Source organism: Hipposideros armiger, unplaced genomic scaffold (assembly GCF_001890085.2).
Source record: "Hipposideros armiger isolate ML-2016 unplaced genomic scaffold, ASM189008v1 scaffold_519, whole genome shotgun sequence".
Classification (NCBI taxonomy): Eukaryota; Metazoa; Chordata; class Mammalia; order Chiroptera; family Hipposideridae; genus Hipposideros; species Hipposideros armiger.
The window spans coordinates 1,280,378-1,294,049 of NW_017731869.1; the positions used below are offsets into that span (position 1 = coordinate 1,280,378).

General features: G+C 44.5%; 1 protein-coding gene across 7 annotated transcripts in view; it reads left to right on the forward strand.

Moving 5' to 3' along the window:
* SLC44A3 (solute carrier family 44 member 3) overlaps nt 1-13,672 on the forward strand; it is a 96,700-nt gene that overhangs the window by 20,878 nt on the left and 62,150 nt on the right. For all 7 annotated transcript variants that reach the window (XM_019668195.1, XM_019668196.1, XM_019668194.1 and 4 more), the window contains 2 exons: nt 1,306-1,492; nt 11,153-11,318. In XM_019668195.1, the coding sequence (XP_019523740.1) occupies nt 1,306-1,492; nt 11,153-11,318 (353 nt within the window). The remainder of the gene's footprint in view (nt 1-1,305; nt 1,493-11,152; nt 11,319-13,672) is intronic.

Sequence of the window (13,672 nt, forward strand, 5' to 3'; positions counted from 1 at the left end):
GCTTGCTGGCTGGAGACCAGAGGGGAGCTGGGCAGGTTATGACGCAAGAGGGTAGCCATGCCCAGGGACACCACTGCCTGCCAGCTTCCATCTGCTAGCCCAGCCTGGGCTCCTCAGATCCCTGCACAAGTGGAGGGAAGGAGGACAGGGAGAGAGCCAGCTTACGTCCCCTAGTGAGGCACCACTGCCTGTCCCCAGCACTCGCTGGTCTCCAAGGGGAAAGAGGAGACGTCCGCTACCCCTCCTCTCCCTCACTCCCCACTCCTTGCTCCTGCTTTCCCAGACAAGGGCAAGAGAGGAGGAAAACCCACCTTAGGAAGAGAGGAGCAGAAGCAGAAGGAAGGTCGCTTCCCTAACCTCGTCCCTTCAGTCTCGCCTTGGAGCCCCCGTCTCTCTCTGCTCTCCCCATTCCCTCTCCACATGTTGGAGCCCAGCAGAGACCCTGAGAGTCTCACCTAGTGTCCTGAATCCTGGGGAGATCCTCATCTGCTACCAAGACCACTTGGGTGGGGATATGTTCCTGTCTTCTGAGTTCCCGGAAGCTGCCTTGCAAATCAACTTGAAAATGTTGTTCTGGGAAGGTGGAGGCTGCTGTGAATAGTGTTGAAATAGCTTCAATATAACTGCTAGTGGTAATGAAGATGACTGGGTAAATGGCATGAAAGCTTCCTTCAGGGCTTCAGCCTAGGAGCACAGGCTGAAACGCAGCCCTTTGCAGCTTTGAGGCCAGAAGAGTAAAGTTGAGGCTTGGCCCCTTTGGCAAGTCCCCTCCTTGAAGAAACTCGCCAGTTCACAGAATGAGAGAGATGGCAGTGGCCAGGCCAGGATGTGGGGGCAAAGGTGGTCCATTTCTTTACTATGATATTTATATGCAGGGAGCCAAGGCCAGGACAGAAGAAGTCACAGAGGTTTAAGGCATCATCACTGCCTTCCCTCATGCTTGTGTTCCCTGCCTTTTGCATCCTTCAGCATCCCCTGAGTATCTCAGGTATTGAGGTGGGAGGGTGGATAGAAAATTGTTCTCTGACCCTGGAGGACCTAGTCTTCTTTTCTTTGCAGTTTCTCTTGCTCTCTAACCAGACTGCAGACTCCTCTAGGGCAGGGATTACATCCTGTTCAGTGTTACAGCTGCAGGGACCAGCACATAGTAGATGCTCAATTTGTGTTTCAGAATTTATCTGTTCAGTGATGATAAAAGTTGTGAGTAGCTATCTTCAAAGAGCTGTTTGTTGAGATATCTGTAACATATTAGGGTTTGTTTTATGCTCTTCTCAGTTCTTCACTATTTTATCCCTTTCTCACCAGGCAGTTCTGCTTGTCTTGATTTTTGTCCTGAGAAAGAGAATGAAATTGGCAATTGAACTTCTCTGGGTCACAAATAAAGCCATCAGCAGCTCTCCCTTCCTGCTGTTCCAGCCACTGTGGACGTTTGCAATCCTCATCTTCTTCTGGGTCCTCTGGGTGGCTGTGCTCCTGAGCTTGGGGACTGCAGGTAAGGGCAGTGGGTATGGGCCCCATCACCTTGGAGTCGGGAACAGAAACCCTCACCATTTTGGAACCATCAGTCGTTTTTGGTAGGGACCAAACCTCCTGTGGAACTAGAGGTGTCTGATGACAACAGTGATTGTGCTCAGGGCTCTGTTATGATGGAAATCAGGAAAATTCTTTTTCCTCTTTTGTGTTGGCCTTAAATATACTGGATTTGTGTTTCATGAGAGAATAAATTCAGTAAGTACTGAGAGAGCTTTAGGAAAAAATGACAATATTTTCAAAGAGCCTGTAAAAAGAATCTTATCAAATGTCTGTTTTAGATTTAAGTTTTATCCAAGGTAATTTACCAATTCCTATCAAATCAGTAGGTGATAAAGAAGAACCCTGGAAAGGCCCTAATAAACTGCTGTTGTGCTCAGCAGAGCCAGCTTACATTAAAGCAAGCCCAGTCCGAAGTTCCTTTGGTGCTGAGAAGATGGTGCTGTATCCTCCGTCCTCCTGTCATATCTATACCGTGGGCTTCCACTAGACATACCTCAGAATCAGCTATGGTGCTTTATTAAAACACAGGTGCCTGGGCCCCACCCTCAGAGATTTTGATTCACTTGGTTTGAGGTAGGACTAAGTATCTCTCTATTTTCTAAGTCACATTCTAGAGCTGTGCTATTCAAAGTGCTGTCTCAAACCAGAGAAGGAGCTTAGGCCAGAGTGTATATCACTCATTGCTTCCTTCATCAAGAAAGTCTTACTGTGCAAAAAAAAATGTAAGCAGAAAGAAAAAGTGGGCTTAGTGATACAACTGATGTACATTCCAGCACAAGCACCTTATCTCACTGCAGGCTGGGAACCACGGTGTGAGAACAGGCGTCCAGTCTGTGGACCACACTTTGAGTGGCACTGCTCTAGATCGTCTCTAACTCCTCTGTTTGATTTGGTTTAGGCCCAGATTCACATTCTAATGTGAGTACAAAAGAACAAGGTGCTTTCTGAGACTGTCACCAGGCTGTTAAGAACCACAGCAGATGTCAAATCAGCAAGGCTAATGTGATTCCTCAGTGATTTATCAAGTTTAGCTCCAGTCATATATGTTAGAACAAGTGCTATGTAGTAGATTCTTAGTGAACTGGGTTCTCTTTCCTCTCCTCTGGAGTAAATGACCCCTCAGAGATACTCCAAGATGGTCAGCAGGCTCCTTGCAAGACACAGCCCTTCGAAACCCATCTTTCCAGCTTTAGAGAAATGCTATAAGGGCAATCTCTTCTGTTGGGGGTCTCTGGAAGCTTGCTGAAGGCCTGCCGTGAACTTCCAATAATTAGTATCCGGAAAGGAACCCTGGTCAAACAGGTACAGGACTGTAATCAATCAGGATGAGGTTTGTCTGGGAGTGATAGAAAGCTTAAAACAGTGGTTTAAACAAAACATAAGGTAATTTATCTCTCACATAAATGAAATCCACAAGGAGACCCCATGCCAGCACTGTTCTCCAGAGGTCAAGGGCCCAGGTACCTTCTTCTCTCTTGTTCCACAGCCTCTACCACTTTCTTCTACCACGTAGCTGAAATGGACACTCGGGCTCCAACAAGCAGGTCTTATCCAGCCTTTGGGAGGATGAGCATATTCCTCCCTCCCTTACTCCCACCCAGCAGTCATGACAGCACGTCCACTTCCACCCCATTGGCCAAACCCTAGTTACAAGGTATTATAAGCATCACAATCCCATTTCAGTGGGTGTGTTGTTATGCTCAAGGTACAGGCAAGAAAATTGAGGTTCTGAGTGTCGTTTGCTGAGGGTCCTCCAGCTAGGAAGTGCGATGGCTCTCACTCCAGAGCTCGAGAATAGAGCCTGTCATCTTTCCCCCATTGCACATTTTCCTGTGTCTGGGATCCAAAGCTAGGAATCAACATTAGGCCTCCTTAGGTTTGTCTGATCAAGACGAAGCAGTACTGTGACCACAGAAGCTGGCTGATGGACAAGGCCATGCTCGAGGGCTGTTTGGGGCTACAGGGCCAGAGGTTGAAGCCAGAGTGGCTGGGAGTGAGGTGTGGCAGCAGATGGCAGGGCATGGCGCCCACCCACTGTCCCTACGGGATGAGGGAAGTTGTCTCTGTGGCTAAACCTCCATGCTTTGGAGCAGGACACATTTCTTCATTCATTCTTTAATTCACAAATCTTAGGAGAGCCCTGTGGGGATGAGGCCCTGAGCAAGGCACCAGGGAACAGTGGTGATCCCTCTCCACAGCACAGAGTCGAGCGGAGCAGACCGACACAAGGTTGATGAACATCAGGATAGGAGAAATTTGGGGAGCCTTGAGAGCACCGGAACAAGTTGGAGAAGGCTTCTCAGAGGATGGGCTGGAAATTGCCAGATCGGAAAATACAGAGAGAGGCAAAAGGGGATTCAGGAGGGTCAGGACCAAACACAGAGGACAAAGAGAGAGCCAGTCCTGAGAGTTGAGGGTGCAGTCAGAGAGGAACAGGCCTCAAGACTGACTTGGGGGGAGTTGCCCCTCCAGCTCCCCATCTTAGGTCCAAGTTGGATGCAGGGCTTAAGGTGCATTAACTAGCCTCCCCTCAGGACTGAGGGCAAGGGGGGCAGGGAGACGGTAGGCTGCTACGTGGGGCCGAAGGTGGCACATCTTTCTAGAGCCACTTCGGGGGTCATGTATTAAAATATGGCAGTTCTCTGTCAGTGGAAGGAGCAAAATGAGCAAGAGTGAGAGGAATAGAGGGGCCGAAAAGAAAAGTGGCTGCCAGGACTAACGTGAGCACGCTGATTTTACACTTTACAGAAGAGATCTTATACTTCATACAGTGAACCACCTTTCTGCCTCCCTGGGGTTGGGGATTATAAAAACCAGAGTGGCGTCTGCTCAAGGCTACCTGAGTCTCCTTTCCACTCACCTGGGGACTGACCCTGGTGCACAGAACTCCCTTTGTCTTCAAAGGCCTTTTTCCCCCGTGCCAGAGCAACGGCTTGGGCCTGAGCAGGTCAGCAGCTGCATCCTTTTGTTTCATGTGATTTTATCTCAGGAGATGCCCCAGCTATGCTTAGAGAGCCTGTGAGGCACTCTCAAGGCTCAGGGAAAAGATGCAGGTGATCTGGGTGGTGAGAAACATGGGCACAGCACCTTATTGTCTCATTTCGTGTCCCCCCCAGGCAGTTACAGTGAAGACAGGTTCCCTCTTTAGCCTATGCCCAAGGTCCTATGGGAGTGTCATCAGTGGGTAAATAGCTGTGCTTTTTTTATTGTGTCGAATGGCTGAATGAATTAGTATTTTAATGTGTAAAAAGAAAAAAAAATACAGAAAAAGTGAATTTAGGTTGATGACTTTTGTCCAGATGAGCTATTTCTCCAAAGACTGACTGTAAATCAGTCTTTGAATTAGTTGACAAATTCTGGCTTGTCTGCGGAGTTTTTAAGTAAAGCATATTAAGGCCCCCAGCAATGACATTTATTAGTCCTTGTCTGCTACCAGCAACGTGACAGTAACTACTAAAATCCAGTGGGAACATGTGAAAACCATAATAACCTTGAGAACCCAGCAGGTGCAATTGGCAGGTTGGACAGAGCCCATGTGATCTGACTGTCCCCAGTTGTCACTAAGGTGGTCTGGAAGCCCCAGAGTCTGAACAATGGAAAAGGCCCACTTGGGGAGGGAGGTGGGGGTGATTTCCTCCCAGTCTGTGCGGCAGTTAGAAGAAGTAACACAGGGATGTACTCGGCACGCTTCAGACAGGCAAAGGGTTGTGTTTGGAAAGGGCGCAGCAGGGCCGGACAGAGGGTTTCCCGTGAAAGATCCAGTCTGTCTCTGGCCTTCCTTGTATGTTAATCCTCTATGGTTCCCTTTTCTCATTTTTGCAATGGAAAAGTGATGCTTTCCCCAGGCTGAGATGGGACCGGAGCTTTGCTTTGCAAATAAGGGCCATATATGTTCTTTGTACTAGGAATTAATATCGACTAAGGAATATCTAGTATCAGCTTCAGCTTTGTGGTTTATTCTCTGCTCTGCCTGGCTTATTAGAGAACACAGTTTAAAAGAAAATTGTCTGTTTAAAAAAAATTTTTTTTTAGTTACTAGAGATCTAGAAGATAATGGAATTTATTTCACAAAGCCTGCTAGTGGGCCGGACCTGTCCTAGGATAGGCAGAGGGAGCTTGCACAAGAGAGATTTGAAACAGCTTCTGCTTTTCAGAAGTTGGTGTTCCCTTTGGGAAGGCACAAAGGAAAGCACTCTCCATGATCGTCTCGGTGTCTTTGCACTTGTTGTGATCTTCATCTAGAATCCTCTCCTCTTCCAACTCTCACTCCAACTTTCTACCCCAAACTACTTGAAAAACTAGTCATTCTTCAAGAAGTGTTTTGAGTGTTCTTAGAAAACCTCCTATAAATTCCCCAGGCATACTTAGATATTTTGTCTTCATTTTCTTTGCATTTTTATATTCTTTATTCTTTCAATAAATAACATTTGCATGACTACTATGTGCACTGGGTACTAGAGATACAGCAATGAGCAAGAAAAAGGCACTAGAGAGTGGGGAAAGAGGGAATAAATGAGTAAATATATTATATATCGGGTGATAAGTCCTATGAAGTACAGTAATGCAAGATATGACGTGTGTGTTATCCCCACTAGAATATGAACATCTTGAAAGCAGGCACTGTATGTTTTTCTTTCTGTGTCTCTTAACTCAATGTGTTGCCCCTGCATGGGTTCAGTAAGTGTAGCCGAATCAGGAAGTGAGGTCACATCAGTGCTGTATTAAATAATATGTTACACATGGAAAGAACTTGGAAAATCACAGGCTCTATGTCAACGAAATTTTCTTCTCTTTTTCCCTAACCCTCATGCTGTCAGAGTAGAAGCTGAGCCTGTGGGAGACACAGGCAGGATGGGTGTCAGCACGCTGGGGGTCCAGCAAGACCCTTGAGCCAATTCGCTGTAAGAAGCCAAGTACACAGAATGTGCCAGAAAGTTGAGCCCTTCCAAATTGGGCCTGCCTCCTATGGGAAGTTATCACAACCAGCTAGACTGCCTTTCTTGAGAAACTGCCATTTACACTGATCATAAGAATCACCTTAGTCTTTTGAGATGCTTTAAAGTTTGCATATGATACCCAAGTTTATAGCTAGCTGCAGGAGGAATTTCCTCCAGGTTATATTGAAGATCTCTAGAAAGATCTCCAGAAACTCATCTCAAATCTCTATAATAGGATCTATTACTTGAAGAAGGTTGGTTCATGCGTTCATTCATTTATTTAACAAATATTTATTGAACATTTACTATATCAGACCCTGTTACAGATACTGGAGACAGAGCTTTCCTTCCAATTTGAAAGCTAAAGAGAGATTAAATAAAATAAGTGAATTTTATAGTACATTAAACGTTGACAAGTGGTATGGAGAGAAATAAAGCAGAGAAAAGAAATGGGAAATACTTAGGAGGGGTATAATTTTAAATTTGATGATTGAAGAGGGCTTCATTGAAAAGGTGATATGTCAGCAAAGATTTGAAGGGGGTGAGGGCAGAGCCATGAAGCTCTGGGACAATGTTCTTGGTAAAGGTGACAGCAAGAGGCCAGGATGCTGGGGACACAGCAAGGGGACCCGTGCAGCCAGAGTGGAGTACAGTAAAACCTTGGATTGTGAGTGACTGGGTTTGCGAGTGTTCCGCAAGACAAGCAAACATTTCTAATACATTTTAACGTGGTAAATGAGCGATGTCTTGCAATACGAGTAGTTTGTTTCTGGAACAAATTATGCTCGCAAACCAAGGTATTACTGTACTTGAGGAGAGCATGGGTCAGGTCCTGAGGCCTTTAAAGGAACGTTGGTTCTAATCTTTGGGAAGTCATTACAGAGCTTTAAGCAGAATAGTGACGTAATCTGAGTTACATATGAATAACAGTGATCCAGGGAGGAGATGATGGTGGCTTAGAACAGGGTCATAATGGTGGACGTGGTGTGACGTATTGGGTTCATCATCTACGAGGTTTCATGATATATTAGTTGAGGCATATGAAAAAAAGAGGAGTTGGGGACAACACTGAGGTTTTCTGAGCAACTGGAGCATGTGATTGCCATCAGCTGAGATGGGGTAAGGCTTTGCGTGGAGCATGTTAGGGAAGATCATACTGTTTTTGGTTGTGTTGATTGAGATGTCTTTTAGGCAACCAGGAGATGACAGTTACCACTGAGTCTGAAGTTTCTGGAGAGGTCCCAGCTGGAGATCCACATTTGGGAATTTGGGATCATATAAATAATACTCAAACTATGAGATTAGAAAGAGGGTAAAGAGAGAACATAGGAAATCCAAGGACTATGCATTGGTCACTTCAATGTTAAAAGGTCCTAGAGATGAGGAAGAACAAGGAAAGGAGACCGAATGGGAGCAACCAGTGGGCAGGAGAGAGAGAGTGTGCTGTCCTGGAACTGGGTGAAGGATTGCAAGGAGATGTGAACGGTCCAATGTGGCACATGCTGCTGATGAGTAAGGAAGGACTAAGGACTGACGGTTGAATTTAGCAACATGGAGGTGAAACAAAACAGTTTCAGAGAAGTGTGTGGGAGTGGATTGTAATTGGAGTGGGTTTAAGAGAAAGTGGGAGAGAAGAATTGGAAAAAGTAAGTGGAAACAATCTTGAGGAATCTGTTAAGAGGAGCAAAGAAGTGGCAAAGAAGCTGAAGGAGAAAAGGGAGTCAAGAGTAGATTTTTTTTTAAAGATGTGACATAATTAAAGATGATTCCATAGAGAGGAGCATTCTGATGAAGCAAGAATGAGGGGGAGAGTTTCTGAAGAGGTATCTTCAAGCAGATGAGAAAGAGGATCTTGGGTGGGGATTGGCCTTAGGATCATGGACAGTTTATCATATTTAGGGTGTTGGGTTATGGCCACATGCAAATGATAGTGGGTAGATGGAGGGATAGGCACTAGCAGAAGTGTTGTGATTGCTTAAACCAGAAGTAAGGTTATTGACTGAGAATGAGGATGGGGAAAAAAACAAACTCTTAGAGGTTGGAGGAGAAATTATAAACATTCCAGAAGAAGGGGAGTTGAACAGAGTAACAGCAACATGTGATTCCTGATAGTCATTCGGATGGTATCTTCTTTCTGAGTTTTGTTTGCCTTTTTAATGTTTACCCCTAATAATGTCCAGCATAATTCCAGTGTGCAGTAGATGCTTAATAAATATTTGTGAATTTCAGAACTGGAATCAGATCTATCTATATCTCAGTTATAGCTAACCCTGTATTGTACTTACTATTCTAAGCGTCTTCCCCATTTAATCCTCATAACAGCTACATGGAAGGCATTTAGAATCATGAGACTGGATGGGATCACCAAGGGAGTGAGAAGTAGGTATTAGTATCTTCAGATTACAGGTGATGAAACATAGATTTAAAAAGTCTCATAACCTGCCCGAGCTTGGTCAGCCATTAGGGGATAGTGGAAAGGTGTGAACCTCAGCCTGTGTGGCTCTCAAGCCCAACCCTGTAACCACTACCCCACAGTTCATCTTGTCTGCCTACCCTCTTCATCTTTACATTGAGAGAACTGAGGCCCAGGTTGCTTATAACATGTGTCAACGCTGAGACTGGTACCAAGTACTCTCCCAGTTCAATGCCCTTTCCAATACCATCGCCAAGACCCGCCATATCTTGGGATCTACCTGTAGTCTAGTTTCCATTATTTTAGCTACCCAGAGCAGTTAGCTATATTGTTGTCATTTATGGAGCTCTTGACTGCACCGACCCAGCCATCCAGGAGAGGGCAGTCATGTGCATGTAAACATGCCTGCCCCACCCTGAAACTTGTTCCTCGCTTTCCTCTTGAATGAAGCCAGAGAGCCTGACTGCAGAGAATGCTTGTTTAAAGTAATGATTCTCAAGCAGCAATTTTCTTCCCCAGGTGGCATTTGGCAACGTCTGGAGGCAGTGTTTGGGTTGTCATAATCGCAGGAGGGGAGGGAGGGTGCCCTTGGCATCCAGTGGGTGGAGCCCAGGGAAGCTGCTCAACATCCTGCAATGTAAACACCCTGCAATGCACCCCCAACAAAGAATTATCTGGTCTAAAACACCAATTGATATGCTGAGAGCTTGAGAAACCCTGTCCTAAAGGAAAAATCTATAAACACTCCGGTATAACTGAACCAGGAGAACAAATAGAAGATGGCTTCAATAAAGATATTTAAAAACAAGTGACCAGTTGAGAATAACCTAAGTGTTCTACTACCTTGGGGAATGCCAAGGGTTTGAAAGCCTGCACGGAACTTGACTTATCATGTTAGCTGCTCTCCACTTGCTGACTATTACCATCCATGTGCCAAGCTGGGATGTGTGAATGTGCTGTGGGCAGCACAGGGCAACCACAAGGAGAGACACCCCACCTGCCCCACACCCCCACCCTCTGGCATCCAGGGCCTTGGTACTTACCTTTTCTCTATTAAGGAAATCATCCCTCCTGTTCTGTGGAAAAATTCTCTACCCCCAAACCATTTGTGATGCTGTAGACCCGTTTTTGCAAAACTACAGTCTGTGCCCAAGAAATGTGGACCTTGCAGGAGCAGCAGTGTGCTTGTTGGCTGCCCTGTCACTTCTGATATTCCAGGGAGTCGTTCGCCAAGGCTTCATTGACCTGATCCACCTAACCATGCCTGTCAGGTCACCTCCTTTGGAACTATGGATGCTTTCCCGAAACACTTTTGGAAACCTTAAACATTTATCAGTGCCTTACCTGAAACAGAGATTGCCTCCAAGCTAGAATGAGCCCAGTGTTTGATAAAATTTAAACGTCTCTCTGTAACTCAAGCTGCTCCACTCTTTCTCAAAATGTGACTCTTGTTCAGTAGAACATAGAGCGTCAGGAACTAAGGCCAGCTTCATCTGTGAGGCCAATTTGCCTTACATCAGGATTATCTTCTCCCACTGCCTTCACACAGACTATTGTGAATGTCTAAAGACACATGAATTATGGAGCTAGCTATGAGAGGAAGTATGAACTATGGTTAAATGTTGTTCAGGTTGTAGGTTTCAACAAAGACCAAAGTGCTCACCTTCTTACCATAGTTTATTTAAAATAAGCGGAAGACATTTAGAAATCTAACGCATTGCAAAGCTGTTAAATAAAAAAGATCCCTTGTCTCTTTTATAAAGGCTAAATTTTTGGTGAAGTGGGGTTCTATAACGTGGTCCTAACAGCTTTGTGTGGTTTCATCCAGATAAGTTTTGATTGTATCAGAAAGTGATGTGGAAAACCATGGGTTTTACAGTCCAATGAGCCTGGTTATATATTCTCCTTCCAATAATCATGAGCAGTGAGACGTTACAAAAGTTACATGACTCTTCCAAACCTTAGTTTTCACAGCTACGAAGTAGAATGAATATTAGCGTATATGTCAAGTGTCTTGCAAATTGCCTATCTGTCACTGTAATTATCATTATTGATAGTATTTGATAATATTCCTAAGTCAAATATGTGTTTAGAATTTTTAGTTTTTGCTATGGAGATCTTAAATTATGGTGGGTGCTTCAAACTTTTCTTTAGCATTTGTGTATCATGTTATGCCAAAGGCCAGGCGTGAGGAAGTGTTCTTTGTTGAACCATCTTCCATGCTTAGGAAAACATTGGTGTAAAGCGTGTTTTGTGTTTTAAACTTTAGGAGCTGCCCAGGTTATTGAAGGCGGCCAAGTGGAATATAAACCTCTTTCCGGCATTTGGTACATGTGGTGGTACCATTTAGTTGGCCTCATCTGGACTAGCGAATTCATCCTCGCATGCCAGCAAATAACTGTAGCAGGGGCAGTAGTTACTTCTTATTTCAACAGGTAGGTCTAACATGTTATTCCTATTGGTTTGTCTGTGCATCTCTAAAGATATTTTGGAGTTTTGACATGACCCCTTAAAAGGGGTTGGCAAGTGTAAAAGACAGCTAAAAATTTGGCAGGATGCTTATTTGATGATGAAAAGCCATGTCATATCTTAAATCTGTCACATTTCCAAATCCTTTACTTTAAGCTAGATAATTCAAAAGAAAGCCAAACAGGGACATAATCATACTGCTTAGAAATGAAAGATGGAAAGGAAGGGTTGACTTCAACTGTAAATATTCATTCTTGCTGACTTCAAACTTAAAAAAAGTAGTCTTCTATTTGGAACACACTTCAGCAAGTCCTGTGAGCTTCATTCTGTCCTATATAAGATGAGGAGAATGTTTGCTTGGAAAATGACTTCAAATCCTAAGGGAGGTGTATATAACTATAAAATATAATTCATGTTCATATAGCTAAGTACTAGTGAATTAATTACTTACGTCTTTGCTCACCATGATACTTATTTCAGTGTTTATACCCCGTTACCTCACAAAATAATGGAGGACACACACACACACACACGCACACACACGCATCCGCTCAACCATTTACTCTTTTGTGTGTGTGGTTCTCCACCTGGCACACTGACGAAGCCTCACGCAAGAAGAGCATGGTCAGGACAATGACAGGGTTGGACTCGGAACAGGAAGTTTACTCCCCGTAGGGCTGATACTCCTCTAATCTCTGAGACCAAATGGACAGATAAACACCAGCGTTCCTGGGGGTAAGAAAGTCAACCAGGGGTGATTCATACCATCAAGCAGTTACCTCCTGCCTATAAAGGGCACGTGGGTTTTAATACAGTGGTGCTGTTTGGAGCCTCTGTTATTGGAGACTCCACAGGAGGGGCTGTAGTCCTTGGCATCGAGAACCCCTGAGGGGTTGGAGGTGGGTGGTGTGTGCTGCCTTCTCCTGAGTAGGGGAGCAAAGATTATTCTAGATAAAGTGGCCAGCAGGTAACAGCTGTCTGACAGCAGTGACTTGAGGTGATCTTAGAATCACAAAACCAAAGCATTTTCAATAGGGCTTTTGGTTTGGACTTCCAAGGAAGCATATGCATGTATCTCCTAACCCCTCCTTGTACTCAAACTCCTTGCCAAAAACATGAAAGAACGAAAAAGGTATAAACACACAAGGACAAGTGACAAACAGAGGTAATTACAGCAAATAAGAAATGTCAGTCAAATGCTGAAAACTGAAGAGAGGATGGGTGAGGGTGACTGATGACTCTGAGCCGACTGGAGAAAGCTAAAAAAAAAAAAAATCCTGTGTATGTTGAATGGAAAAGGAGGTGAAAATAAAATGCAGGCTGCTTTGAGTCACAAAACCCTAGAGAGGCTCAGGACTCCACATGTAGAATAAAATGAACTTCTGAAGATTAGATAAGTCTTCCTAAGGAGCAGTTAGGCCCTAGGTCCCCTCCTCCACACCACTAGGAGATGGGAGCTTTGCTTTCTACAGAGGGAAACCGGAGAAGGTCTGGACTTGGGATAACCCTCAGCCTAAGCACAGCTGAGGCTGGGGGTGAGGCTCTGTAATGAAAGAAGGGGGAATAAACAAGGGTCTAAATACCGAATAGTGACGACACCTCACTACCACCTTCACCAACCCACATTTCACAGCTCAGCTCCCAGGATGTTGGCAACCAGGTTGATATCCTCAAGGCAGTGCCATATGGGGTCCCCCAATAAAATGGCCTGATTCCCTGACTCAGAACCAGACAGTGAAACTCACTAGTCGACTGTCCTACAGAGCTTCCAGTTCACTCTTTAGTGCTTCATTCATTTTTTTTTTTTTTTTAGTTTCAGGTGTACAAAACAATGCAATCGTTATACTTTTCACTCCTTACAAAGTGACAACCTCTCTCCCCCAATCCACTGCCCCTCCACCCTCAATATCATACATATGTATTACAATTCCATTGACTCCACTCCCCACACTATACTCTGCATCTCATGACTATATATATATTAAATTATAGTTGACATACAATATTATTCAACATCAGCTTCAGGTGTACAGAGCAGTGGTCAAGCCTCTACACTGTTTATGAAGTGGTCTCTCTAACAAGACATGTGTCCATCTGACACCCTAAAAAATATTTACAACGTAATTGATTATATTCCCCAAACTGTCTTTCATATCCCTATGACACTATTGTAGTTACCAATTTGTACTTTCTAATCCCTTCCCCTTCTCTCTCATCCCCACCCCCTCCCATCTAGCAACTCTCAGTTTTTCCTCTATATCTCTGAGACTATTTCTGTTTACTTTGCTCGTTCACTCAGTTCTTTAGATTCCGCATATAA